The sequence below is a fragment of the Thamnophis elegans genome, chromosome 8 (genome assembly GCF_009769535.1).
Source record: "Thamnophis elegans isolate rThaEle1 chromosome 8, rThaEle1.pri, whole genome shotgun sequence".
Classification (NCBI taxonomy): domain Eukaryota; kingdom Metazoa; phylum Chordata; class Lepidosauria; order Squamata; family Colubridae; genus Thamnophis; species Thamnophis elegans.
Window position 1 is genome coordinate 66960717 of NC_045548.1, and position 27705 is coordinate 66988421.

A 27705-nucleotide genomic window follows, 5' to 3' on the forward strand; every position below is an offset into this window, starting at 1 on the left:
CGGGCAGGAAGCCACTGTGTCAACTCAAAAAATTATTTGGCATGCAACTAAACATGCCCGCTTGTCTGGGCATTCTTTGTTTTTCTCCTGCTTTATTAGACTTTCTCTTTATGGAATGTGTCTTTTTTCCCCCAGGTTTCCTGCCTACTTTTGGGCCCGCTTGGATCAATCTTTATGGGGCACCCAGAAACCACAGCTTGATGGATGATTATCAGGAGCTCAACGAAGGTTACGGGGAAGGTGTCTCTTTTAGGGGACGTCTCCTAATTGAGCTTGCAGTGGAAATCCTCTCTGGTGGAGCTCAGGAATCAAAGTTCTCAAAGATGATCAAGGATGTGAAGCGGGGGTCACCAAAGGACAAAGATTCTAAAAGTTCAAAAGGGACCGGAAAAGACAAAGGGGCAGAAGATGGCAAGCCACCTTCCTCTCCAGATAAAACAAATTCAACAGATGCGGAAGTGGAAGCTTTTGATGTGCCCCCTGAGGTAAATAATTACAATCTGGATCTGCTTTACTAGATGGATCCTGAGAAGTAGGTCTGGCCTTGTTGTAGATAACACAGCTCCTACTGAAAGGTAGTTCTCTGGGTCATTTTTCAAAATGTTCTATTTCCTCAACTACATTTCCCAGAAGAGTTGGGTTAGAGGTACTTTTGCATTCAGAAAAAATGATAATGTATTACGATCTATTGAGGCAGAATAAGAAAATAACATAATCATGTGCCAGTAGTGGGATTCAAAAAATTTTCTACCGGTTCTGTGGGCGTGGCTTGGTGGGCGTGGCTTGGTGAACATGGCAGGGGAAGGATCCTGCAAAATCCCCATTTCCACTCCACTCCAGGGCAAGGATACTTGAAAATCTCCATTTCCACCCCACTCCAGGGCAAAGATACTATAAAATCCCCATTCCCTCCCCACCCCACTAACCTGCTTTCCAGCTCCATTCTCCTGTGCAGGGCAACAGAAGACCCAGCCGATCAGCTGGGATGCCGATCAGCTGGGACTCAGGAGGCAGCGAATAGATGGGAGTGGAGCCAGCCAAGGGTGGTACTTGATTTGATTTGATTTATTGCATTTCTATGCCGCCCTATTCCCAGAGGGACTCAGGGCGGCTCACAAACCAAAGTAAGGGGGGGGATACAAACAGGAGGAAAACAACGGACAAACAACTACAACAATTTAAAAACAATCAACAAGCACACAATTCGAGCAGGGATGGGAACTCGTCAGCCCCAGGCCTGTTGGAACAGCCAGGTTTTATGGGCTTTGCGGAAAGCCTGAAGGGTGGTGAGGGTCCGAAACTCCACGGGGAGCTCGTTCCAGAGGGCCGGAGCAGCCATAGAGAAGGCCCTCCTCCGGGTGGTAGCCAATTGGCATTGGCCGGTAGATGGAATTCGGAGGAGGCCTAGTCTGTGGGATCTAATCGGTCTATTGGAGGTAATTGGCAGCAGGCGGTACTTGCCGGTTCTCTGAACTACTCAAAAATTTTCCTAGATTTTTCCTAATTTTTCTCCAGAACCAGTCAGAACTGACTGAATACCACCTCTGACGTAACTCAAACCAGCAATCAAAGACTATTCAATTATACTAAAGAATATAATAAGACAAAGGAAGACCTTATGACCCTTCTGGCAAGGAATCCCAAGGAGATGATGGCAGGTGGAATCCCCTCAAAGCTAACAAACATGGAGCATAGGTTCTGAACCATACTTAAGCACATCTGCTTCTCAATGGTCTCATCTCACTGGATTTTATCAGTGACAAGAGGATAAGTATCTGTTTTGGAATATGCTGTATTCCTGCCAGGACTAAGATCATCAAACTTTGTTGAAGGTGGTGATGAGACCATATGAAAATTAAGGATCATCTGTTTCTCAAGTTTATATGAAGATGAGAAATTATCATCCTACTCTACAAGTCAGAACAAAGGACTAGGCGGAAGAATTTGACCTTTTAGTGACTAAAACAAATATTTGCTTAATTATGCACTACATATTTGTCCACTACATGAGAATATTAAGAAAGAGGCATACAGCATTATCTAATTCTTCCTCTGTTGGAGCCACCCTCACTACAGAAGGTTCACGTAGAAGTCATATGTTCTTAAAACTCTTTACAATTTGTACTGGGCCTATGTCAACACGCAAATTTCTAAAGGCAGAGACCAATGGAGCTGGCCTTCTGTTTGCCTCCAAAGCACCCAGGGCAGTGGTTTTCAACCAGTGGGTCGGGACCCCATTGGGGGTCAAACAACCCTTTCACAGGGGCTGCCTAAGATCATTGGAAAACACAAATTTTCGATGGTCTTAGGAACCGAGACATCAATTTTATGGTTGGGGGTCACCACAACATGAGGAACTGTATTAAAGGGTCACGGCATTGGGGAGCTTGAGAACCACTGACCTAGGGGCAAGACAAGATGTCACAGATGGAGGAGCATTAAATAGAGATCCAACCTAGAATTAAAGATAAATTTCTTGACAGAACAATTAATCAGTGGAACATCTTATCTCCAGAAGTTGTGAGTGCTCCATCATTGCAAGTTTTCCAGGAGAGACTGGACAGCTGGAACAATAGTCTCCTGCTTGAGCAGGGGATTGGACTAGAGGATCTCCAAGGTCACTTCCAATCCTATTATTCTGTGTTCTATGTTCTAGTTCTACTTTCAATTATATGCAGTGCCAACCTTGGGATGGTAGGAAGCGCCAGGAGCTGTTATCTCCTTGGTGTTCTTATATTTATATCTGATCTGTCTGCATATTAAATCAGAGACATTTTAAGGAAGAGCATCAACATCCTTGATGGCAAATGGTGTGACTAAGGCTGAAGGCAAAAGGATGAGTGAATGGGTAATGAGGGTAGCATTGATGAAAAGAATATGGAATGATTAGGGGACTGGAGACTAAAACATATGAAGAACAGTTGCAGGAACTGGGTATGTCTAGTTTAATAGAAAGAAGGACTAGGGGAGACATGATAGCAGTGTTCCAATTTCTCAGGGGTTGTTACAAAGAAGAGGGAGTCAAACTATTCTCCAAGACACCTGAGGGTAGAACAAGAAGCAATGGGTGTAAACTAATCAAGGAGAGAAGCAACTTAGAACTGAGGAGAAATTTCCCGACAGTTAGAATAATTAATCAGTGGAACAGCTTGCCTCCAGAAGTTGTGAATGCCCCAACACTGGAAGTCTTTAAGAAGATGTTGGATAGCCATTTGACTGAAATGGTATAGGGTTTCCTGCCTAGGCAGGGGGTTGGACTAGAAGACCTCCAAGGTCCCTTCCAACTCTGCTATTGTATTGTATTGACTTGTGCTTGATAGCACTTTGTAAAATGCAACATATTTCATCCACATGAGCGGGTTTTCTGTCCTTGGGCCTTGCAGATTTGTTTTGAAGGATCCTCGGCTTTTTAGAGCAGGTTGTGAAAATGGGAAGGGAGTAGGGCTGCAGGGACAGAGAAATTACTTCTCCCAGTTCTATTGATGTAAGTAATTTGTTAACTTGTCCAGGGGCTTATTGTTAGAGCTGAACAGTATAATTAAACAGGTGACATTTTATCCTAAACACACACATATTTAACATTGATTTCATCCCATATGCGCTTAGGCATGAATAAAGAAGTCAGTAATTTATGTTGGTAATCAACCTTGTTGCAGCATTTTATATATATCTCCCGTAAAGCTATCTTTTATCTTATGGAATTGCCTGTAAGAAAAAAAATGCTCATAATAATCAGGGCAAAGATTGGTACTTGATGAGGATTTGTTTTGGTATAAAATGACATAAGTACTTTTTACCATCTGATGCCGGCGGCCATATTCAAATGAAATGCATTTGTAAATTCTGCCTGAATCATTGACAATGACTTATGTGAAGATGGATTACAACTGAATTATCTAAGAATTGATGTAATTGAGGCTTCACCTCTATCAAATCTCATCAATTTCCATGGAGGTAACGTCTAAGTAATGATATGCAATATTGTACAATATGATTCTCTTAGAACTTAAGGCCATCCAATAGATATCTGGTCATTGACTGTAATAAAAGGTTGATCAGGTGATCCAATAGAGCAAGCTTTTCAAGTTGGTGGAAATTTTGAAAACCTGTTACAAGCAGATTTGGCAAGTAACAAAACATCTTGATTTGCGCAGGGCTGTGGCCATCAATTATTTTAATTTCTAAAGAGGCTTCTAGCTTGCAGTGGTGGGATTCAAATAATTTAACAACCGGTTCTCTGCCCTAATGATTTCTTCCAAGAGCCACTTCACCAAACTGCTCAGAAAGTTAACAACTGGTTCTCCCAAAGTGGTGCGAACCGGCCTGAATCCCATCACTGCTTCTAAGGGTTAGCTATGGCCAGAGGCATTGCTAAAATACAGGTTATGCTTGAAGCCAGTAATATTTTTTTTCAAACTTACTAGTTTCCTGTTCATTTTGTGTTTCATTTAAAGGAATCTAAAAAGTAAAATAAACAGTGCAAGAAATGACTTTCATCTATGTTTTGCTCAGTTTCATAGCATATATTTCCCATAGCAAATATAAAACCAGCAGTGTGCCAATTTTTCTGTGCATATCTTAGTGTCTGTTCATGTGTAAGCTATTGCAAATTCATTTTAAAATAGATTTCCTTTGTTATGTCTTCATCAGATCCACGAGGAACAACGTGAGGAGTTCCTTCTCTTTGGGGCATTTTTTGAAGCAACAATGATTGATCGGAAGGTTGGAGATAAACCAATAAGCTTTGAAGTATCTGTTGGTATGTGTATACAATTCTATTCCAAAGAGAAATTCCCCAGGCTGATGTTGCTGTTAACCATTTTGATTTGGCTATTCTTTCAAATAGCGTTACCTAATTTAGAAAGTGGGGTACCAATATCTCAGGGGTTGCCACAAAGAAGAGGGAGTCAAAACTATTCTCCAAGGCACCTGAGGGTAGAACAAGAAGCAATGGGTGGAAACTAATCAAGGAGAGAAGCAACTTAGAACTGAGGAGAAATTTCCTGACAGTTAGAACAATTAATCAATGGAACAGCTTGCCTCCAGAAGTTGTGAATGCCCCAATGCTGGAAGTCTTTAAGAAGATGTTGGATAGCCATTTGTCTGAAATGGTATAGAGTTTCCTACCTAGGCAGGGGGTTGGATTAGAAGACCTCAAGGTCCCTTCCAATTCTGCTATCGTATTGTACCAGATGTGGTATTCTGTCGGTTTGCCCGGAATTCGGGCGAACCAGTAGTAGCGGCAGTGGGAGGCTCCGCCCACCCTGCCCAGATGTCATCACTGTGCATGTGCAGAAGCACCACGCGCACGCTTCCAGTTCCATACCCGGTAGCGAAGATAAGAGGATTTCATGCCTGGTGGGTACTAATACCATGAAAAACCCCACATCTTGTTCTCTCCTCAGGTTGCTTGATTCAGGGCCAGTAACAAACTTCAGGGAAGATCCAAATGTCTCTTCAGTACAAGAAAAAAAATTCTTCATTCAAATTACCTCAGTTGTTATCTCAAGATAACAAGCCTGTATTATCAGCTTGGGTGTAGAGAAGAAGGCTTTTTAGGTAAATAAGCCTAAGTCTAATATTGACTGAAACATGAGGCTTGGGACGAGGCTGAGTATCTCAGAACTTCATGAGTGTATTTGTGTACTGTGGTTAAGAACAAGCCCTTATCCTACTTCTCCACCCTCTGAAGAAAAGTTAAGGGAGATACTTTTCCATTACTCATGTTGGCTAGTATAGATAGTCCTCGACTTATGGCTACAAATGAGCCCAGAATTTATGTTGCTAAGTGAGAAATTTGTTAAGTGACCTTTACGACTTTTTATTTTTGCTACATTGTGAAGTGAAACACTGCAGTTGCTGTCTTAGTAAACATGGTGAGTCTGGTTTGCCCCATTGACTTTGCTTGTCAGAAGGTCTCAAAAGTTGCTCATTCGACCCTGGGACCCTGGGCAACCGTCATAAGCATGAGCCAGTTGTCAAGCATCTGAATTTTGATCACATGACCACGGGGATGCTGCAAAGGTTGTAACTGTGAAAAATAGCCATGTCACTTTTTTTTTCACTTTTTTGTAACTTTGAACGGTCACTAATGAATATTGTAAGTCGAGACTACTTGTCCTGTATTTCTCAACTGGATATGATTCTATAGGATCAAATAATTGATAGGATAGTAGTCCAAACTGTCAGGATACCAAGGGGAAGGTTGTAGACAGGGATTTTTCAAAGACCGAGGATATAGGTGAATCACACAGGTGATTTGTTATAGGGATCCCATTTAAGATGCCTTTCTAAAGCCTGGACTATAGGAGATCTCTCAAAGCTACCTGAAGGAAGGAAAATTATGGTTGGGCCTACTCCAAAGTTCTCCTTTTCCAAGGAATCAAGATTGCCATTTGCATTATCGTCAGATTTAACTAGATTCTGCTTCAAATGCCACTCTAGCTTCAATAGAAAGACTCCAAACATCCACTTGAAAACATAGACATGCAAAACACTGAGATCTCTTTATTTACATGATTTCCTTCTTCCCTCTTTCTCTCTCTCTCTTTCTTTCTGTCTTTCGTTTTTGAAACGGCGATTGAGCACCGCCCCCTCGAGTCCAGAATGACTAGCACATATGTGCGGCGGGAGAGAACCTTTACCGTTAACTTATAGTTTTGTACACCGTACAAAGTTCCACTGTAGTTGGCCGCCAATAAATTTAAACAAACAAACAATTAATGAATGCAATGTTGTTATACTGCCTGTGAAATTAGACAGACGTTGGTTGTCCACTGATGAACCCAAAACCAATTGTAAAACTTGGTTACCTTTTTTCTTTAAGCATTTGGATACCTGAGGGAGTTACAGTATTAGCACTGGCGGAGGGAGATGTTCCGTGAAATCCCACAGAATTTTAAGAAATCTTTATGCTGACCTTCTCATCAGCACCAGATGTTTGGTACTGTAAATGAATTCCTGGCTTTTATCTTTAGTCCCAGTCTCATTTCTATCTTTCTCATTTTGCCATCCGACAAGCAGTTTGGGTTTTTGCAGGGAACTTTGGAAATGTGATTGACGGAGTGTCATCTGGAGCCAGGGGAAAAAGAAGACCCATGAAGGAGAAGAAGAAGGCTCCCCTTTGCTGCAAGAAGGAACAGGAGAAGATTCACCTGATGTTGCAATGCCTCTGATATCTACCACATCTCCTGAAAAACCATACTTACAGAAGGAAACAGGTAGATTCGTTCTGCTAGGTCTCCATCTCTTGCTCTCTTTAGAACTTAAAATAACAGTGTTGGAAGGGACCTTGGAGGTCTTCTAGTCCGGTTCCACCACAAATTGCGCGAACAACAAAAGCACGCCTGACTAAACCGCAGTGACAAAAACCGTGCCGACAAAACCGTGCCGACAAACCGTGCGACGAATGAGCGACGAATGAGCCCTGAAGGCGCACCGACAACAGCGCGCCAACAGAAGCGCGCTGTAACCTAACCCTAACCCTAACCCTAACCCTAAACCCTAACCCTAACCCTAACCCAACCCTAACCCTAACCCTAACCCTAACCCTAACCCTAACCCTAAACCTAAACCTAACCTAACCCTAAACCTTACCTTAACTTAAATCGCGCTTCTGTCGGCGCGCTGTTGTCGGCGCGCTGTTGTCGGCGCGCTGTTGTCGGCCCTTTTGACATCGCGGTTTTAGCGCTGCGGTTTGTCGGCGCGCTTATGACGTTCGCGCTTTAGTCGGGTCACGTTCTAGTCCAACCCCCTGCTCAGGCAGGAACCCCTATGCCCGGGATGGCGAACCTATGACACGCGTGCCACAGGTGGTACACGGAGCCATTTGTCAGGGCACGTGAGGCGTTGCCCTGTCAGCTGGCCAGCGCACATGCGAAAACAGCCTCCCCCCCCCCTCAGAGGCCCTCTGGAGGCTTCAGGAGCTTCCCTGAAGCCCCCAGAGCGCAGAAAAACGGCCCTATGGGCAAACCGGAAGTTCCCACACACGAACCAAAAAAGGTTTACCATCACTGCCCTATGCCATTCTAGGACAAATGGCTGTCCAGTCTCTGAAAACCTCCAGTGATGGAAGGGCCCACGGTTTCTCGAGGGCAAGCTGTTTCCACTGGTTATTTATTCTCACTGTCAGGAAATTCCTCCTTCAAACGGGGGTTCTTCAGATAACCAATGGGTTGACACATCATTGAGCTACTGAACCAGTTTTGAAGATAATAGGATACCATTACTGCCTCCTGGGCTCCATTTTTGGTGGCAGAGGGCTGCAGGAAGCTGTCACAGCCGAAAACAGAGGGCTGTGCGTGGCCCTCATGGGCTCCGTTTACACTGACAGAGTGTTAGCAAAACAAACTACTAGCAAAAAGTGGCCTTTGATCACACAAGTGACATTGAGCTGGCCACACCCATTCTGGCCATGCCCACCCCAGCCCCTCCGAGGTCAAACACAACTTTCATGCGGCCCTCAATGAAATTGAGTTTTTGACACCCCCTGCTCTAACAAATAACCCCACAGCTTCCTGCTTATTATGCAATTGCTCTTTCTGGAAATTTGGGGATTCGTCTCTGTGCGCTGTGATCTACCTGATGCATTTTTAAATAGTCAAGGAAGGTTAAGGATTAGCAGCCTAGAAACACTTGCGTATTTGGAATGGAAGCATCTGAAAGAGAAGCTGTTAGACAGGTGGAAAACGTTGCAGCTGAAACATAAGGCTGCCTCGAAAATATTGTTCCCGGAGAACAAACATAAAACACCAGACTTGGAATGAAGTCATCAGTCAGTGTGTCAGAATGACGGTGTAATTCACAGAACTGAACTGCCTGCAGTTTTCTTTGTGTTTGTAGGGAAGTGTATTTTTTAAGCCCAAGAAATTTCTAAGCTTATATATATATATATATATATATAATATATATATATAAGTATATATATATATATATATATATATATATATATATATATATATATGTTATATTTGTGCTGATAAATAAATAATATATATATATAATTGCTTCATTTCAGTCCATTTAAATGGACATCAGTCAGACAATAAGGACTGGATGGTTAACTTAACATTTGAGGGAACCTGTTTTCAGTCATGGCTGCTTCAATTTCTTTAAAATAATCTATCAAATGACTTTGTACTGGACCATAATGTGTTTTGAACATAAAGGCAGTGATATGATGTTAACTGATGTGAATAAACTAAACCAGGTGAGATTTGGCTAAAGGCTGGATGTGAAATCTCCCCTCCCAGATATAGGCTAGACCAGGAAATAAAAACCAAGCCAATTGCATACAGGTAGTCCTCAACTTATGACTACAATTGAGCCCAAAATTTATGTTGCTAAGTGAGAAATTTGTTAAGTGAGTTTTGCCCCCTTTTACGAATTTTCGTGCCACCTTTGTTAAGGGAGTCACTGCAGTTGTTAAGTGAATAACGTGGTTGCTAAGGGAATCTGGTTTCCTCATTGTCTTTGCTTGTCAGAAGGTCACAAAAGGCGACCACATTACCCCCGAGACACTGCAACCGTCATAAATGTGAGTCAGTTGTCAAGCATTCAAATGTAAATCATGTGACTATGGGGATGCTATAGCGGGCATTGTGAAAAATGGTCGCGTCGCTTTTTTCAGTGATATTGTAACTTGAACAGTCACTAAATGAACTGTTGTAAGTTGAGGACTACCTGATTATTGCTGAGGAACTTTGTATGGCTGTTTTGATGAAGAATTAAGCTCAAATGGAAAGAGATTTTTGCTCTTTCAATGGCAAGGAAAGAACTGGCTCGAAACCTACCCTCAAACTGTTTGATGTCAAAAGATGAAGAAAAAAACCTTTCCCATGGTACTGCCTGGTGTGATGGATGGATCGATGGAAGGATGGATGGATGAAAGGATGGAAGGAAGAAAGGGAAGGGAAGGGGAGGAAAGAAGGAAGGAAAGAAAGAAGTGGAAGGAAGGAAGAAGGGAGGGAGGGAGGGAGGGAGGGAGGGAGGGAGGGAGGGAAGGAAGGAAGAGGAAGGAAGGAAGGAAGGAAGGAAGGAAGGAAGGAAGGAAGGAAGGAAGAAAATTAAGAAATGGGACATCCAGGCATATCTGGGAATCCCAAAGAGTGATTTGACCAGGTTCTAGCAGCACCAATGATTCAATTCTCTTCAACATCTCATCAATGATTTGGATGAGGGGATAAATGGGGAACTCATCAAATTTGCAGATGACACCAAGCTGGCAGGAATAGCCAACACTCCAGAAGACAGGCTTAAGGTACAGAAGAATCTTGACAAACTTGAACATTGGGCACTATCTAATAAAATGAAATTCAATGGTGAAAAGAGTAAGGTTCTACATTTAGGCAAGAAAAACGAAATGCACAGGTACAGTATAGGTGGTACCTTGCTCAATAGTAGTAACTATGAGAGGGATCTTGGGAGTTCTAGTGGACAACCATTTAAGTATGAGCCAGCAGTGTGCAGCAGCTGCCAAAAAAGCCAAGACAGTTCTAGGCTGCATAAACAGAGGAATAGACTCAAGATCATGTGAAGGGTTAATACCACTTTATAAATGCCTTGGTAAGGCCACACTTGGAATACTGCACCAGTTTTGGTCGACACAATGTAAAAAAGATGTGCAGAGAAGAGCGACAAAGAAGATTAGTGGACTGAAGACTAAAACATATGAAGAGCGATTGCAGGAACTGGGTATGTCTAGTTTGATGAAAAGAAGGACTAGGGGAGACATGATAGCAGTCTTCCAATTTCGCAGGGGTTGCCACAGAGACGAGGCAGTCAAACTATTCTCCAGAGCACCCAAGGGTAGAACAAGGAGCAATGGATGGGAACTAATCAAAGAGAGAACTAAGGAGAAATTTCCTGACAGTTAAACAATCAGTGGAATGACTTGCCTCCAGAAGTTGTGAATGCTCCAACACTGGAAGTTTTTAGGAAGATGTTGGATAACCATTTGTCTGAAATGGTATACGGTTTCCTGCCTAGGCAGGTTGGACTAGAAGACCTCCAAGGTCCCTTCCAACTCTGTTATTCTATTCTTATTCTATTCAATTAATTCATTAATCAATTCATAATTTAATTGGATATCTTTTTTTAAAAAGTTATTTTTTTTGAAAAATACTTTTTTTATTTTCCATTTTCATAACATATAATCACATGTATACTATTACATAGCCAATATCCTATTGTATTAAGTAGTAATTACATCAGTTCCTTTTGTCATCAATGCCCAGAAACCCATTATTAGCTCTTCTGCTCTCCATACACCTCTTTCTTCTACCTCTCTCCTACCTCCTTTCTTCCTTCCATCATCCTTTTCTACTCTACTTCCCCTTCCCTTCTCCTTCTCCTCTCTCTGCATTCCACTCCTCCTTATCCTCCTCATCTTCCCCCCTTACCCTCTCTCCTATCCCTCTCTTCCTATCTTTCTTCTCGCCTCTGTTTCCCACTCTTCCTCTCATTGGTGTATTTCCGCTTCTGAGCAAACTCCATTCTATGTTGATGGTATTTATGCTTCCATATCAATATACTTAACATATCTTAGTTTTAAAGAAAAAATAAGAGAAGAAAGTATACATGTGCAATCATATTACATTCAAATTTAACACCCCTCGTCAAGCCTAATATGCATTCCTCCCTCCCTCCCCCCCCTCCCCCCTAACCCCCCGCCCAGCCTTCCCTCCCCTGACTTCCCAGAAAGTTGGTTGGATTAGAAGACCTCCAAGTCCTGACTTGGGAAGTGGGTCTCAACGGACCAATGAGCATTCTTCTCTTTCAACAGAAACTACCTATACTTGCCATACGGTGAGAAGAAGCCTTGTGTTTATGTCAAGAGCTTTTGGGGGACTCAAACCTTTAGGCTGTATTTCTCAAATACCCTGGAAAAAATGGGAGATCTCTTGGTAAGTTTGGAATAATGCTGATGTTTGAGCCGCACACAGAGAATGCGTCTTTGTGAAACAATTTTGAATTGAATTTATTATATTTCTATGCCGCCCTTTTCCTCGAAGGGGACTAATTTTCAATCAATCAACCAATCAATCAACTCAGTTGTTTGAACTGGCATAAGTTTGAACTGGATGGTTTGAAATGCTGAATACATACTGAGGATGCATTGTGCTCCTACGCTTTTGCTGTTATTTTCGAGGCGTTGCTTCTATTTATTAAATTTGTAGACTTCCTAAAGTCCCTGGTTATCCACTGAGTTGCATTTGCAAAATGGGTAGCCATACAAAGTGACTAAATAAATAGGTTTTTATAATACAGTAGTTTTTCCTCTAGAGTGAACACACATCTCTTATTGGAAATCTTCTGTTAATTAAACTGTTTTGAATCCAGTGAGAAGGAGATGGTATATTCACTCTCTAGTAAAAATGGTTTAGGTTTTGTAGGAAGTTAGCACCCACCCCTCTCCTAGAAGAATGAAATATCCTGGGAAATATTGAAAAGGCAGAATATTATACGCCCCTGGATCAGGAATGGAGAAACATGTTTTTTAGGCAGGAAACAGACTCACTCTTAATAGCCCCCACTTTTCTTAATGGGGCATTAAAATGACTGAGCTAGTCTACTTTACATAACAAAGATAGGATTAGCCTTATATAGAAATTCACCCCATGGCATCTGGGAACTCAACCAAACTTGGATTCAAAGCACAACCTAAAGAGTTGCCCCTGCATGGCCCCATGGGAGTCTGACAACCAATCAGAATACATTTCTTACACAGGAACAGGAAACAGAGCGGTGGGATCGAACAGAGAGTGTAAACCAGGAACTTTCAGCCCTTCTTTCTCTTTTCTTCTTCGCCCAACATCTTGAAGCATGTGATCACCTTTTTCCCAAGACCTGAAGCCACGTGGTCCTGTCCACTATTAAACCATCTTTCCAAGCGGTTTCCCATGTTTCCCCTATCTTTTCCTCCACTTGGAGCTGAACCCAGAATGACTTTTCTTCCAACAGTTTGTATTACTATTATGGTGTATCACTTGTTACACAGGCTTCCTTTTAATAGTGTCAGAAAGGTTAGACTTCTTTCTTTTCTCTTTTTCTCAAGTCGGGATTTTAATAAAACACACCAGACAATCAGTGGAGAGTCGAAATATATTTATTCAGCCAAAGTTGTCGAGTTGCTTTGGATGGATGGCTGCACCATCTACCTATAAGTCTTTTAAAGATTGAGTCGATCATTATCAATGGTATAAAATATATTGGCTTATTACAAGAGTTTCCTATTGGCCCTATCAGCATGAACATCTTGTGCATCAACACTCCAATCAACAACTAAAAAATTATGCACAACCAGGCACCCCATAAATATGATGCATAGAATAGCTCAAAGTACATATTCCAGTAAGAGGGAAGTTCCCTGAGAATGGGCTTCAGCAGGAATCAAAAAATTCAGAAGACTAAACCTCTTGTCCCGGTGACTGACCTAGATTGGATCCTGCAACATTGTTCCGGGATACTTATATTTGCCTTCATTCATGAAAAGCTTCCTTTTATATTCTTTAAATAAATGTTTTCTTATCTTAAAGTTTCAGCAAACTTCATTATTTAGAGTTTAGCAGATGTTTCTTTAGCTACAGCTAAACAATGGGCATTTTTTCTTTCCTATACATGTGTTTTTCTAAATATATGTTTTCTTTTGTTACATGAAAGATTCACCTATTTATACTAACAGTGGGAACCAGCTACTGTCTTCCTTATTGTAAGCATATAAAATATTCCAACAATAAATGCACCAAAATGGATAGACTCACAAAAGAACTAAAAGACAAAGAGGAATCTGAGTATTACTTAGTATGGTGCAAATGGCTAAAGAGGGGAAAAGTAGGAAAGCAATAAAAGGGGGAAAAAAAGATTAAGAGACCAGAAAATAAATACAAAACTGCAGAATTAGCAAGAGGGAAAAATATAAGATATATTGTATATAAAAATAGTATGAAATATGATCAAATGTATGAAAAAGATATATGGAATTATTAGAGATAGAAGATATGTATGTCTGTGTGTGTATATATACATACATACATACATACATACATACATACATACTACATACATGTATAAGGCATATATATATAGATAAAAAACCATAATGGATTAAAAAATATTCCAACAATAATATATATCTAAAGCAATATGGGTCGCAGTGGCTCAGTGGCTAAGATGCTGAACTTGTCGATCAGAAAGGTCGGCAGTTCGGGGATTCAAATCCCTAGGGCAGCGTAACGGAATGAGCTCCCGTTACTTGTCCCAGCTTCTGCCAACCTAGCGATTTGAAAGCATGTAAAAATGCAAGTAGAAAAAATAGGAACCATCTTTGGTGGGAAGGTAACAGAGTTCCGTGCACCTTCGGCGTTTAGTTATGCTGGCCACATGACCACGGAGATGTCTTCGGACAGCGCTGGCTCTTTGGCTTTGAAATGGAGATGAGTAGCGCCCCCTAGACTCGGGAACGACTAGTACATAGGTGCAAGGGGAACTTTTACCTTTACCTTAAAGCATCGATTGCTGTTTGGAATTATTTTAATGCCCTTCATAATATTGCTCTTCTCTTTATCTTTCAGGAAGAAGGTTTGGAGCAAGTGAAAGATCTCATTAAAGTTTCTGAAGTTGCATCAGAAGAGAAAATAAAGTCAACTCTGAGTGATTTTATCAAGCAAAGTAGGTAAGAATACTCAGGGAAGAAACCTCTCAGAATAGTCCTACATGGTTGATAGAAACTGGTGATGTTTGGAAAAGTTACACTTTCTGAATCATGTAGAGAGAGCCAGTTTGCAGGTAGTCCTCAACTTACGGCCACGATTAAGCTCACAATTTCTGTTGTAAAGTAATACATTTGTTAAGTGAGTTTTGCCCGATTTTTACAATCTTCCTTGCCATAGTTGTTAAGAGAATCACTTAGTAACCCGGTTGTTAAGTGAAACTGGCTTCTCCATTGACATTGTTTGTCAGTAGGTCACAAAAGGGGATCACATCAGGGCTGGGTTCCGGCAGGATTATGATCGTGGGAAACAGCAACGGTCATAAATATGAAGCAGTTGCCAAGCATTTGAATTTGATCACATGATCATGGGGATGTTGCAGAGATCGTAACTGTGAGAAACAGCGCCATTGTAAACAGCAGAAACAACAACAGAAACAGCGCCATTTTTCAGCGCCATTTTTCAACGCCATTGTAACTTTCAACAACTAATTCAGAATTGCTTGCTTTTTTATATCCTATAAGTATAAAAGTTATTACTGGCTTTGATTCCAATTTTATGCAAAGATCTACTTTAAATTGTTTTTTCCATTATAAATTTACCAGCAATTCATTACTAGATAATCCAGCAAGTGTTTGAATCTTCCAGAAGAACATAACATTGATTGGAAGTATTCATTAACAATTCTTGCAAACAGATATTGCCAAAATCCACAAGATCAACATAATTATGCATATTTGTTTAAATTTCCATTGGGTGCGGCGATGGAGGTGCAAAATAACAACCTATTCACCCAATAAATTTAATTTCCTTTGGAATATTAACATAGAAATTGTGTTTCTGAAGCCTCATATTTTTCATAAATAAAATGATGATTCTATTTTAATATTATAAATTAAAGCTCTTAGTATATTCTGCCTCTCTACTTTGCTAAATCAAAGTATATCCTGGTAGAAGCGCTACCAGGGGATATATATATATTAAAGAAATGTTCTTTTATTGCCTCTAAAGCTTCCTTTGTGCATCTATAGGGCCTTTATCACAAATGCTGAAAAAAAGCCCAAACTCTTGAATCGGACAGCTTTGGATAAAAAAAGATTGAAACTGTGCAAGCAAGAACTGGTATGTGGACTATTTGATTAGGCTGTTGTGGGAATGAATTAGAAACTTGCTGGACCAATTGTCTGGCATTATATTTGTGCTAAGCCATGTATGGTTTAACTATAATGTAATGAATAAACTGAATAAACTGTTCCAAGATCGAATCTGAGTCAGTCAATGGGATCAGAATAGAATGGAATTCTTTATTGGCCAAGTGTGATTGGACACACAAGGAATTTGTCTTTGGTGCATATGCTCTCAATGTACATAAGAAAACAAGATGCATTTGTGAAGAATCATAAGGTACAACACTTAATGATAGTCATAAGGTACAAATAAGCAATCAGGAAACAATATCAATATAAATTGTAAGGATACAAGCAACAAAGTTATAGTCCTGCAGTCACAAGTGGGAGGAGATGGGTGATAGGAACAATGAGAAGATTAATAGTAATAGTAGTGCAGCTTTAATGAATGGTTTGACAGTGGTGACGGAATTATTTGTTTAGCAGAATGATGGCGTTTGGGAAAAAACTGTTCTTGTGTCTAATTGTTTTGGTGTGCGGTGCTCTATAGCATTTTTTTGAGGGTAGGAGTTGAAATAATTTATGTCCAGGATGCGAGGGGTCTGTAAATATTTTGACTCGTGCAGTATACAGGTCCTCAATGGAAGGCAGGTTGGCAGTAATTGTTTTTTTCTGAGTTCTGGTTATCCTCTGAAGTCTGTGTCTGTGGTGGTGGGTTGCAGAACCAAACCAGACAGTTATAGAGAGCAGACTGCTAGAGCAGGGGTCGCAACCCCTGGGTCTGGAGCCGCATGTGGCTGTTTCATCCCTCTGCTGTGGCTCCCTGTTGCCGGTCGGTTCCACAATTGATAGGCTTTCAGTTAGGACAGGTAGAGGAAAAAGGACCCCGCACAAGGAGGAGACTCTATGAGGGGGGAACTGGACTTCCAGTTGGCAGAGGAAAAAGGATGCCATGCTAGGAGGAGACTCTATGGTGGGGGAACCAGTCAGGTCTAGAATTGAATGGGGGGAGACTGAGACTTCTGGTTAGGACTTTTGTGGCTCTTTGAGTGTTTAAGGTTGCAGACCAGTGGTGAAATCTAATTTTTTACTATCGGTTCTGTGGGTGTGGCTTGGTGGGTGTGGCTTGTTGGGGTCATGTGACTATGTAGTCATGTAACTGTGGGATCAAAAGACAGAAACTCACTTTAACAATGTCCTGCTGGAACAGGGTTGGACTAGGTGACCTCCAGGTCCCTTCCAACCCTAGATTATTCTCTGAAGCTGTGTCTAGTGCCAGGTTGTAGTCCTTCCTTCCTCTTCTTTTTCCCTCCTTCCCTACCTTTCTTTTTCTTTCTTTCCTCCCTTCTTCTTTCTTCTCTCTCTGTCTCTGTTTCTCTCTCTCCTTCTTTCTTTCTCAGCAGAGCTGTCTGCAATTTGACAGCTCAATCTCACCAGGCTCAAGGTGGATTCAGCCTTCCATCCTTCCAAAGTGGGTAAAATGAGGACCCAGATTGTTGTGGGACATATGCTGACTCTGTAAACTGCTTAGAGAGGGCTGTAAAGCACTGTAAAGCGGTATATAAATCTAAATGCTATTGGGGTTTGAGGTCTGTTCTCCAAGCTTTTGGGTTGGTTTTATTACCAAACCTTCCATGACCAGGAATTTAGGGAGCGATTCGGGAAAGATTTAAGGAACGATTTCCCTAAATTCCCCTGAAGATATTACCTAGCCTGGTAACAAAATGTTTGGAAACCAATGCCCAAGCTCGGGGAATGAAACTCTACCCTCCTCCTACACCTGAGCTACAGATATTCACCACTACTGCAAATCCGTTGTTTCTCTGTGCTTTTACAGGAAGCCATGTCGAGGGATGCTAAAGGGATTCTCCAGCAGCAAAAAAGAAGATTTCGCTAGATGAAATGATGCGTGAAACACAAAACTTTATAGAGAGGATTCGGTTCTTAATTGACGAGGTAACTGCTCAAGTTTCCTTTCTTGATCCACTTGACCTTCAAAGGCAGCACCCTACTTTCTGCCTTAGAAATGACTTGTGATAGGTAATGTCTTCTGAGACCAGAGCATTGCTTGCAAATTGCTATGGGCTTCTCTAGTGTAAAGAATAAAAGCATGACTAATTAGGCAATGAGTACCAATAAGAATGAGCACCAGTAGATATGCTTCTCAACATCTCAGTTGGAACTGGAACTTATGGTCAAGATTCACTTTACAAGAGAAAACATAATATCTGCTTAGCCTACATCTGTGATGTTGAACCTAAGGCCAGAGGTGGTATGCAGCGCCCTCTCTGTGGCATGGACGCTGTTGCCAGTTGCTCTTCTGGGTTTCATTGTGCACCTGTGCACCAGCCAGCTGTTCTCTCCCAGGTTCCGGTGCTCCAGCGTGCACCCGTGCTCCAGTTTGAGACTTGGTGCTCTCTCTGTTTGTGTGTGTGTGTGTGTGTATCAGAGGTGGGTTCCTGCCAGTTCTAACCTGTTCCATAGAAGAGGTTCCACAAATCTACCAGGCTGTTTAGAACCGGTTCCAGTTCCCTCCCCCCTGTCCGCACCACGCTTGCCCCGCCTGCCGCTCACTGATTGGCTGGCTCACCAATCGCCCTGCCCGCCTCTAAGAGTCCTATCTAAACCTTAAGTCTTAAAGCTGTCAAGTTTGAACACCCCTGGGTTTTTTTTTCCCCTAAAGGGTTAGGGGTGCAAAGATCTTGTAACTTGACAGCTTTAAGACTTGCACATTTCAATGCCAGAGTTCCTGAGCCAACATAACTGGGGAGGAATTCTGGGAGTTCAAGTCCACAAGTCTTAAAGCTGTCAAGTTTGAACACTCCTGGGGTTTTTTTTTTCTAAAGGTTAGGGGTGCAAGGGTCTTGTAACTTGACAGCTTTAAGACTTATGTGCTTCAAATGCCAGCGTTTCTGAGCCAACATTTTGGTTGCTAAGCACGAGCGTTGTTAAGTGAGTTTCACCACATTTTATAAGTTGGCCACGCCCACCCAGTCACATGGCTGCCAAGCCATTCCCACTCGGTCACATGGCTGGCAAGCCACTCCCACTCAGTCTTATGGCTGGCAAGCAACTCCCACAAAGCAGGCCACACCCACAGAAGAGGTTCTAAAAAAATTTGAAACCCACCACTGGTGTATATGTGTGTGTATTTTTTACAAAAACCTTTTCTTATGTTCTGATGTATACATTTGGATGAAGGACATTCAATTTTACTCCCTACCCAACTGAGTCAGCTGATGTCTGAATGTAATTTTAATTTTATCCTATGTTGTACTGAATGTTAGTGAGTCCCTAGCAAGATAACATGTAAACATTGGGGTTATTTTCTTTTCATGGTTGGTTTTTCATTATTGCCCCATTCTGATGTACAAACATGACTTGTTTAAAAGTAGCCTTATTTGTCTTTTTTTCCACAGCCCTCTCTTTTTTCTTTCTATTTTTGGAAAATGACAGAGGCATAGGGTCTTAAATACCCTCTATTATTATCGCATGGATTGAAACACAAACACGCACACAAATCTCACACTCCCCTGTGTATAATGGGCAATCTAAAAGAGGAGCTACAGGACTGGAATGAAGGATTAATTTTCCTCATTCCAAGATATTTAATGATGTCAAACTGGGTAGGATTAGTATGTGTTTATGCTACAAAAAACAAAGCTGAAAGTTAGAGATCAAAATATTCAATAAATAAAGCCTTAAATCTGAGCTCTGAGTGCCATTAAAAAAGGTATAATATTGTGCCATAAAATAGAGGTTGAAAATACTTTTTTTAATGAATGCAAGCTGTGCTGTGTTTTAATTTTGAAATATGAGCTCGGTGTATTTAACAGAACCTTTTTTCAACGATCTGTATTTTTCAAATGGCTGCGGCTTCAAGAACAGATTTTGCAACCTGCCTTAAGCTGTCAATGTTCCCCTTTCTCAGCCTCAACATACAGTGCCTGACATCTTCATCTGGATGCTTAGCAACCACAAAAGAATTGCCTATACAAGAATCCCAGCCAAAGACGTGCTGTATTCCCCTGTGAAGGGGCAGCGGGGCAAACATTGCGGGAAGATTAAAACCCACTTTTGAAAGTAAGGCTGAAAAGAAGTAAAATCATCTAATCCTGACTAAGTCTCATAGCAGTGGCCCCCCAACCTATTGGGCATCAGGGACTGGTTCTGTGGAGAAAGGGATTTCCACGGAGAGAAAGGGGCAAGGGGTTTTGCACGCTGCCTGCATACCGCAGAGAGGGCTTCATTTCTTTGTGTGGCCCAGTTGCTGGCATCACTGACGTCATTGCACAGACCGAGGGTTGGGGAGCCCTGTTTTATAGGACATTTATCAAGTTGTGTTGTGGCCTGTTGGTCACCAGCCCAGCCAGCAGCCGAATCAGATGAGGAGGAGGTGTGGGTGTCAGGGTCAGCATCAAGGCAACCTGAGAACTCTGAGGGGGAAGAGGGAATGGAGCTGGCAGAGAGAGAGAGGGAGAGAGAGAGAGAGAGAGGGAGGGAGGGAGGGAGGGAGGGAGGGAGGGAGAGGGAGAGAGAGAGGCAGAGCCTGGGCCGTCCTTCAGCCCTCAGATGGAGAGTCAACAGCCCCCCAGGTCTGGAGGTTGCTGATGAGGAAGAAAAGCTGGGTCCAATGCCTGACGTGTGGATGCAGAGGAGAGGAGAGCAGTGGAAATCTATGGGCCGATCCTTAGGACAGAAGAGCCACCGCTACTAGCGAAGCCCCACCCTAGCTCTGGGGATAAAAGGCAGTGGGAGGAGGATGGACAGACTAGTTGCCTGCTATGTATATGAGAGAGATACTTTTGCTGGGGCTGCTGGCACTCCTAATACAGGAATCATTTATTTAACTACAGAGGGTTTGTCATGTTTGGGAACTGGGTCAGAACAGGTTGCCAGAATTATTTGTGAAGCTTCTGAATCTCTCAGACGACTTTCCCAATGAGCTGCAAATATTCTCTTCTATTGCGTATGGAGATGCTCAATCATTCGGGTCATGGTTGTCCCAAAGGTGTTTTTTCAAAAGGCAACTTTATAAACTATTTTGGTGTCATGGCAGTTAATAGATGTGCAGTATTTTTGCCAGTGACAGATTTTGTATTTTTCCCTCTTTTTTTTTCCTGTGGAGTAGAATTTTTCTCCTCTCTTCTCTATCTAAACATCTCTCCTATTATTCAAATTGATATTCTCCACTATTTCTAGATCGGTCTATTAATCCATCTTTCTACGGTACATATTGTATTTTGTTTGTTTGTTTTCTTCTATAATACCTTTTCAACTTCTGGTCTGGCTACAGCCCTGGAATGTCCTAATAGACTCCCTTCCAAGTACTATCCCAGCTGGGCCCTGCTTAGCTTCTCATGATCAACAGAAGCCATCTAGGTGATGCCACCAGTGGGGTATTAGGAAAAGAAATATGGTTAGAAATATCACTAGTGGTTTGATATTTTATCTTTTTCCTTTAGTTGCCAGGAAAAAGGTCTCCAGGTTGGAACGTCCATGGAAAAGTGGACACTTATCTCTGGCTTGGCTCTAGTAACTATGCCCATGCTATTTTCGACAACTTACCAGTTGGATAGAAGCAGAAGCACCTTTGGCAGAAAGCACAGGATCCCATCCTACTACTCCGTATCCTGCCAGTCTGATCTACAAAAGTGAGATCCACTTTGTATTTGGGTACTGACAAATTATCTAATGTATGAGGGGTCCTTGATACTCTCTGAACTTGCTTGTTTCTTGCAAACATTTCATTACCCAACTAGGTAACATCAGTCCTAGTAAGGAGTGCCATTTGCTGTTAGTTATATTCCAGTACAGTGCTGGTGAACCTTTTCAGCCCTGAGTGCCGAAACAGGAGTGTATGCGTGGGGAAGCGCCGGAAACTGGAAGAGCAGCTCCACAGCACGCATGTGTGTGCCTGGAAGCTGAGCTTCCAGTTTCCAGCGTGCGGAAAGACCAGCTGGCCAGCACGCATGTGCACGCCAGAACTGGAAGCTCAGCTTCCTGGTGCACACATGCGTGCCAGGGAGCTGCTCTTCCAGTTTCCGTAGTTCCCATACGTGTGAAGACCAGTTGGAACCCGGAAGAGCAATGGCGGAGGCTGGCGTGTCCAGAAGAGATGGCTTTATGTGCCACTTCTGGCACGCATGCCATAGGTTTGCCATCATGATTCTAGTGGCTTGCCTGTCACACTGAAAGCAAATGGCACACATTACTAGCACTGATGAGGTTACCTAGTTTGGGTAATGAAATGTCTGCAAGAAAACAAGCAATTCAGCTCTGAGAGCATCAAGGACCCCTCATATCAACCCTGAGCTACAAATATTCTCCTTTATTAGTATATAATGTCTGTTGTGCAGTTGCTTATAGTTTTAGGCACTTCTTTGACTCTAAAGAACAACATAATTAAAATTTAAAAATTATCTTCAGTTTTTGTAGAAAATGAAGCGTAGATCACTGGTTTATTCAATTGATTGAATTTTCCTGATATGTTCTACTCAACAAAAACAAACTACTTTAGAAGGAGTCGTTCGATAAAGAAAATTAAACGGAAGCCATACATTGGATTATATGACTATATAAATCCCTTCTATTAGAAAGTGAGGATTAGTATAATCCTCACTAACTGCCCCATCCATTTTGTTATGAAATATCTGACATGAATTGACTCATCTAATCAGGAACAAATAAGGGTTCAACTTAATTTTCAGCATTAATGAGGAATTGGGACTTCGGACATTTCATTCTCATAGCAGAAATATCCTGAGTGTGTGCAACCATGTACATTTTCTTAAATATATAAATTAAACTCACCCTGCTTAAACGGTTCCACCACAAAACTCGCGTTCGACTAAGGGCGCTCGACGAAACTGCGTACGGCGTCATCACAGTGCGACAACAGTGCGGAGAAAAAAAGCACGCTGTGAACGCTAAACCTAAAATTAACCCCTAACCTAAACCTAACCCCCCTAACCTAATCCTAAACCTACCCAAAACAGAACCCTTACCTAACCTTAAACCTAACCCTAAACCTAACCCTTAACCTAACGCTAACCTATCCTAACCCTTAACTAACCCAAACCTAACCCTAACCCTAACCTTAACCTAACCCTAAACCTAACCCTAACCCTAACCCTTAACCGAACACCTAAACCTAACCCTAAACCTAACCCTTACCTTAACTTGAATCGGCTTGCTTTAAAAAGCGCTATTTAAAGCGCCCTTCTTTCTCCACACTCGCGTTGTTGCCCTGGGTGATGACGTCAGCGACGCGGTTCATCGGGCGCAGCTTTAGTTGAGCGTGGTTTTGCCGTGCCACGGCTTAAAACAAGGGGCGTTTTGAAGCACATCTTGGAATGACCATGTAAATGGTCTCATGGTCAGGCCCAAGAAGTACTGAAAAACTAGGTGCAGAGAATCGTATAATACTCATATGTTGTTGGGCAGGGGTATCAAACTAGATTTTTTCGAGGGCCAGATCAGCATTATAGTTCCCCTGTGAGCTGGCCGGGTGGGGGGGGGACGGGAACAGGACGGACATCTCCTGCAGCACCCTGCTGGCCAAAATGGGGCATGGGGGGAATGCGCCAGCCCCCACAGCCTGTTTTTGGCCTGGATGGCCTCCTGCAGCACTTGCGCCTCCCCATGCCCTGTTTTGGCTGCCAGAGGCACCGCGGGCCAGTCTGTTGCTATTTCCAGACCGACCAATGGGCCAGATTTAAGCACCCGCAGTCCGCATCCGGTCTGGGGTCTTGAGTTTGACGCCCTTGTTGTTGGGGATGTCAGCGTTCCAAATATCATCCAAAATTAAATCAGAGTTCAAGGCAGAGCATTCCTCAAAGTTCCAATTTATTAAGAGAGACATGTTGGTACAGTCCGTGCGAAAACCTGAATCTGAAAGCTCCTGGGTTCTTCCACCCAGTTGAAAGTTCATGATCTTGCCCCCACACCAGTGGTGGGTTTCAAAATTTTTGAGAACCTCTTCTGTAGGTGTGGCCTGCTTTGTGGAGTGGCTTGCCAGCCATGTGACTGGGTGGGCATGGCCAACTTGTAAAATGTGGTGAAACTTGCTTAACAACGCTCTTGCTTAGCAACCAAAATGTTGGCTCAGGAACTCTGGCATTGAAGTGTGCAAGTCTTAAAGCTGTCAAGTTACAAGACCCTTGCACCCCTAATCCTTTAGAAAAAAAACCCAGGGGTATTCAAACTTGACAGCTTTAAGACTTGTGGACTTCAACTCCCAGAATTCCTCCTCTCGCTCTTCATCTTGATGATGTGTGGACAGGCGGGGGGGGGGGGAAGGGAGCTGGAACCAGTTCTAAACGGCACTGTAGATTTGTGGAACCTCTTCTATAGAAGAGGTTAAAACTGGCAGGAACCCACCCCTGTCCCACACCCTCATGGTCCAATCTTCCACTACCACGCTGGCAGCTTCCACTCATCCAGTTCTGGTCAGGCTCAGAGGTGCGGAGAAAAAAAATGATCTTGGGCTTCTAGAAAGGAGTGTTTTATTTTGACAACAACACATTCTACAATTCTACTCCTTACTATTTCCCCCTCCCAATTACCCCCCTAATGAAACAGCATAGTAAAATAATAGAGAGTGTGGCAGGCCAGATCCTAAAAGGAATATGACTGCAGGCCTGACAGGGGAAGGAGTGAAAGAAAAAGTTCAAAGTATACCATTTCAGATGTGAACTGGATATTTTTCCTCTGGTGGAAAACAAGGAAGAACTAGGCTATTTTCCAGCGAGCGTTGATCCCACCATGAATCAGAAGAAAAACGATACAACCTGTTCCATGTTCTTTTATAGTCCCTTCTCCTATTACCATGTTTCTATCCTGCTCCTGTTCATCCCCAAGTGATATGCATAACTCTCTCCATTCCCTGCTTGCAGCCAAGAATATTTTTCAACTGAGAGCTCACATGTATCAAGCAAGAGGATTAATTGCAGCAGATAGCAGCGGCCTCTCGGATCCTTTTGCTAAAGTGACTTTTGTTTCACACTGCCAGACCACAAAGGTAAGGGGAAATGGGAATAATTAATGTAGTTAGAGCAGAGTTTCTCCCAGAAGCATTCTTATTAGGACTACTAGAACAAAAAATGGATAAACAATCTCAATACATAATCATACACATACTCACTGCAGCCAGGATTGCTTTCGCACAAAACTGGAAAAAAATTAATACACCCTCAGATGAAACAACAATTAGAAAAGTACTCGAATGTGCAGAAATGGACAAAAACAATAGCACTAAAAGAAAGAGAAGAATCAGACTTCTATAAAAGTATGGAATAAAATGTATAAGTGGCTAGAACTCAGAAGCCAAAACAAAAATAGAGAATATAAATATATGGTGATACAAATAATGAATACTATTATAAGTGTTAATATTATGTTTGTTACATTATAGGACAAGGTTAAAGTAATAGGAAAGCAATGCAGAAGGGAGAATTATAACCAGTGGTGGGTTTCAAATTTTTTTAGAATCTCTTCTGTAGGTGTGGCCTGCTTTGTGGGAGTGGCTTGCCGGCCATGTGACCGACTGGGAGTGGCTTGCCAGACATGTGACTGGGCGAGCGGGGCCAATTTGTAAAATGTGGTGAAACTCACTTAACAACTCTCTTGCTTAGCAACCAAAATGTTGGCTCAGAAACTCTGGCATTTGAAGCATGCAAGCCTTAAAGCTGTCAAGTTACAAGACTCTTGCACCCCTAACCCTTTGGAACCCCCCCCCCAGGGGTATTCAAACGACAGCTTTAAGACTTGTGGACTTCAACTCCCAGAATTCCTCCTCTTGCTCTTCATCTTGATGGTGTGCGGATAGGCAGGAAGAGGGAGCTGGAACCGGTTCTAAATGGCACGTAGATTTTTGGAACCTCTTCTATAGAAGAGGTTAGAACTGGCAGGAACCCTCCCCTGATTATAACAGCTAAGCAGGAAAGCTGATATAGAAAGCTGTAAAATTACTGTACATTGTTATGTATGTTCTGTGTTTTGTTTTGTTTTCTCTTGTTGTGTCTTCCTTACTGTTTTTAAAGGTTAAAACATTCAATTAAAAATTGTTTTTTTAAAAAAAGAGCAGTGTTTCTCAATCTAGGGCAGGGATGTCAAACTCAAGACCAGGGGCCTGGATTTGGCCCACGGGGTTTTAGATCTGGCCCGCAGGGTTGCCCTGGAAACAGTGAAGGACCAGCCCATGGTGCCTCTGCCAGCAAAATGGCGTTCGGGAATTCTATTTTCGCTGGCAGAGCGCTAGGGTCAACACAGGCGCTCCTGATACGAGTGACATTGAACTGGCCATGCCCACCCAGGCTCCCTGAGGTCAAATACAACCCTTGATGCAGCCCCCAATGGAATCGAGTTTGACACCCCTGACCCAGGGCATTGTAAAATGTGTGGATTTCCTCAGCTAACATGATGGCTGGGGAATTCTGGGAGTTGAAGTCCACACATCTTAAAATTCCAGAGGTTGGGAAACACTGACCTAGAGGAATGCTGTTGTAGTAAGCTTGATGTGATTAGGTAATGCAACCCAGAAGAAATCCTCTTGCAAGTGTGAGCAGGTGTAGGAAAACCGATTCTGTAACTTGTTGGTTAAATAATTAATAGTGCCAAAGTTTTAATTTTTTTTAAAAAAAATTTTTTTAGAAATGTGCAAGACGAGCGACTTTTGTGGTGATTGCGGGTAGCATACAACAAAGATAGTTATACAATATAATTTTTTAAAAAAATCTTCAAGACTGAAGAAAAAAATCATTAAAGACAATCAAAGGATCTGTTTTAACCTTTTTAACTTGCTTTGCGTGGTGGCTCAGTGGCTAAGACGCTGTGCTTATCGATCTGAAATATTGGCAGTTCAGCGGTTCAAATCCCTAGCGCAGCGTAATGGAGTGAGCTCCCGTTACTTGTCCCAGCTTCTGACAATCTAGCAGTTTGAAAGGATGTAAAAATACAAGTAGAAAAATAGGGACCACCTTAGTGGGAAGGTAACAGCACTCCCTGCACCTTCAGAATTTAGTCAAGCTGGCCACATGACCACGGAGATGTCTTCGGACAGCACTGGCTCTTCGGCTTCGAAACAGAGATGACCACTGCCCACTAGAGTCGGGAACGACTAGCACATATGTGCAAGGGGAACCTTTACTTTTACCTTTACCTAACCTGCTTTAACCATGGCCATTTGGATATATTATGTTGAAAACTATGGCCAAATTCGTTTGAAAGATATCAGGTTAGTGCCAGGATAAACTGTAATATCTTCTTGCAAGCCCTGCTATTATTAATATACTATTTTTTCCCTTCTCCCTTAGATCATTCAGCAAACTTTGTCTCCAACTTGGAATCAGATGTTGCTTTTTAATAATATTGAGCTTTATGGTGAAGCCAAGGAAATTGCCGAATTCCCTCCTGTAATCATTGTGGAACTCTATGATGATGATGCTGTGGTAAAGATAATTTTCCCTTATTTATATACCTTATTTTAAAGGCTTGTTGGTCAATGTAGTGAATTGCAGAGGCTTTTTTTAAAAAAAATATTTTTGAAAGCATCCTAATATCAGGGACAAGATACGAATGATACATAGAAGCAGAGGCTGCTCTAGAAAAAAATTCTAATTCTATTAATACAGTGAAGGAGCTGAGTAAAACTGATTTGTTGTCTTTCACTTAAGACTCAACAGTATTGGAACTAATATACTGTATGCTAGGGAGACATGATAGCAGTGTTCCAATACTTGAGGGGCTGCCACAGAGAGATTTTAGATTTTAGATTTTATTTAGATTTTATTTGTGATTTATAGGCCGCCCTTTTCCCTGAGGGGACTCAGGGCGGCTTACAATTCATGGGAGGGGGAGTGCAAGACAAA

General features: G+C 42.1%; 1 protein-coding gene across 1 annotated transcript in view; it reads left to right on the forward strand.

The window, feature by feature from the left end:
• The window catches only part of FER1L6 (fer-1 like family member 6), a 98184-nt gene that overhangs the window by 17632 nt on the left and 52847 nt on the right, over positions 1 to 27705 (forward strand). The window contains 15 exon segments of the mRNA XM_032222297.1: positions 136 to 485; positions 4651 to 4759; positions 7039 to 7077; positions 7080 to 7199; positions 7202 to 7220; positions 11783 to 11903; positions 14571 to 14671; positions 15740 to 15830; positions 17673 to 17709; positions 17712 to 17791; positions 19767 to 19934; positions 21301 to 21409; positions 21412 to 21489; positions 24733 to 24857; positions 27151 to 27285. Of these exon segments, the coding sequence (XP_032078188.1) occupies positions 136 to 485; positions 4651 to 4759; positions 7039 to 7077; positions 7080 to 7199; positions 7202 to 7220; positions 11783 to 11903; positions 14571 to 14671; positions 15740 to 15830; positions 17673 to 17709; positions 17712 to 17791; positions 19767 to 19934; positions 21301 to 21409; positions 21412 to 21489; positions 24733 to 24857; positions 27151 to 27285 (1682 nt within the window).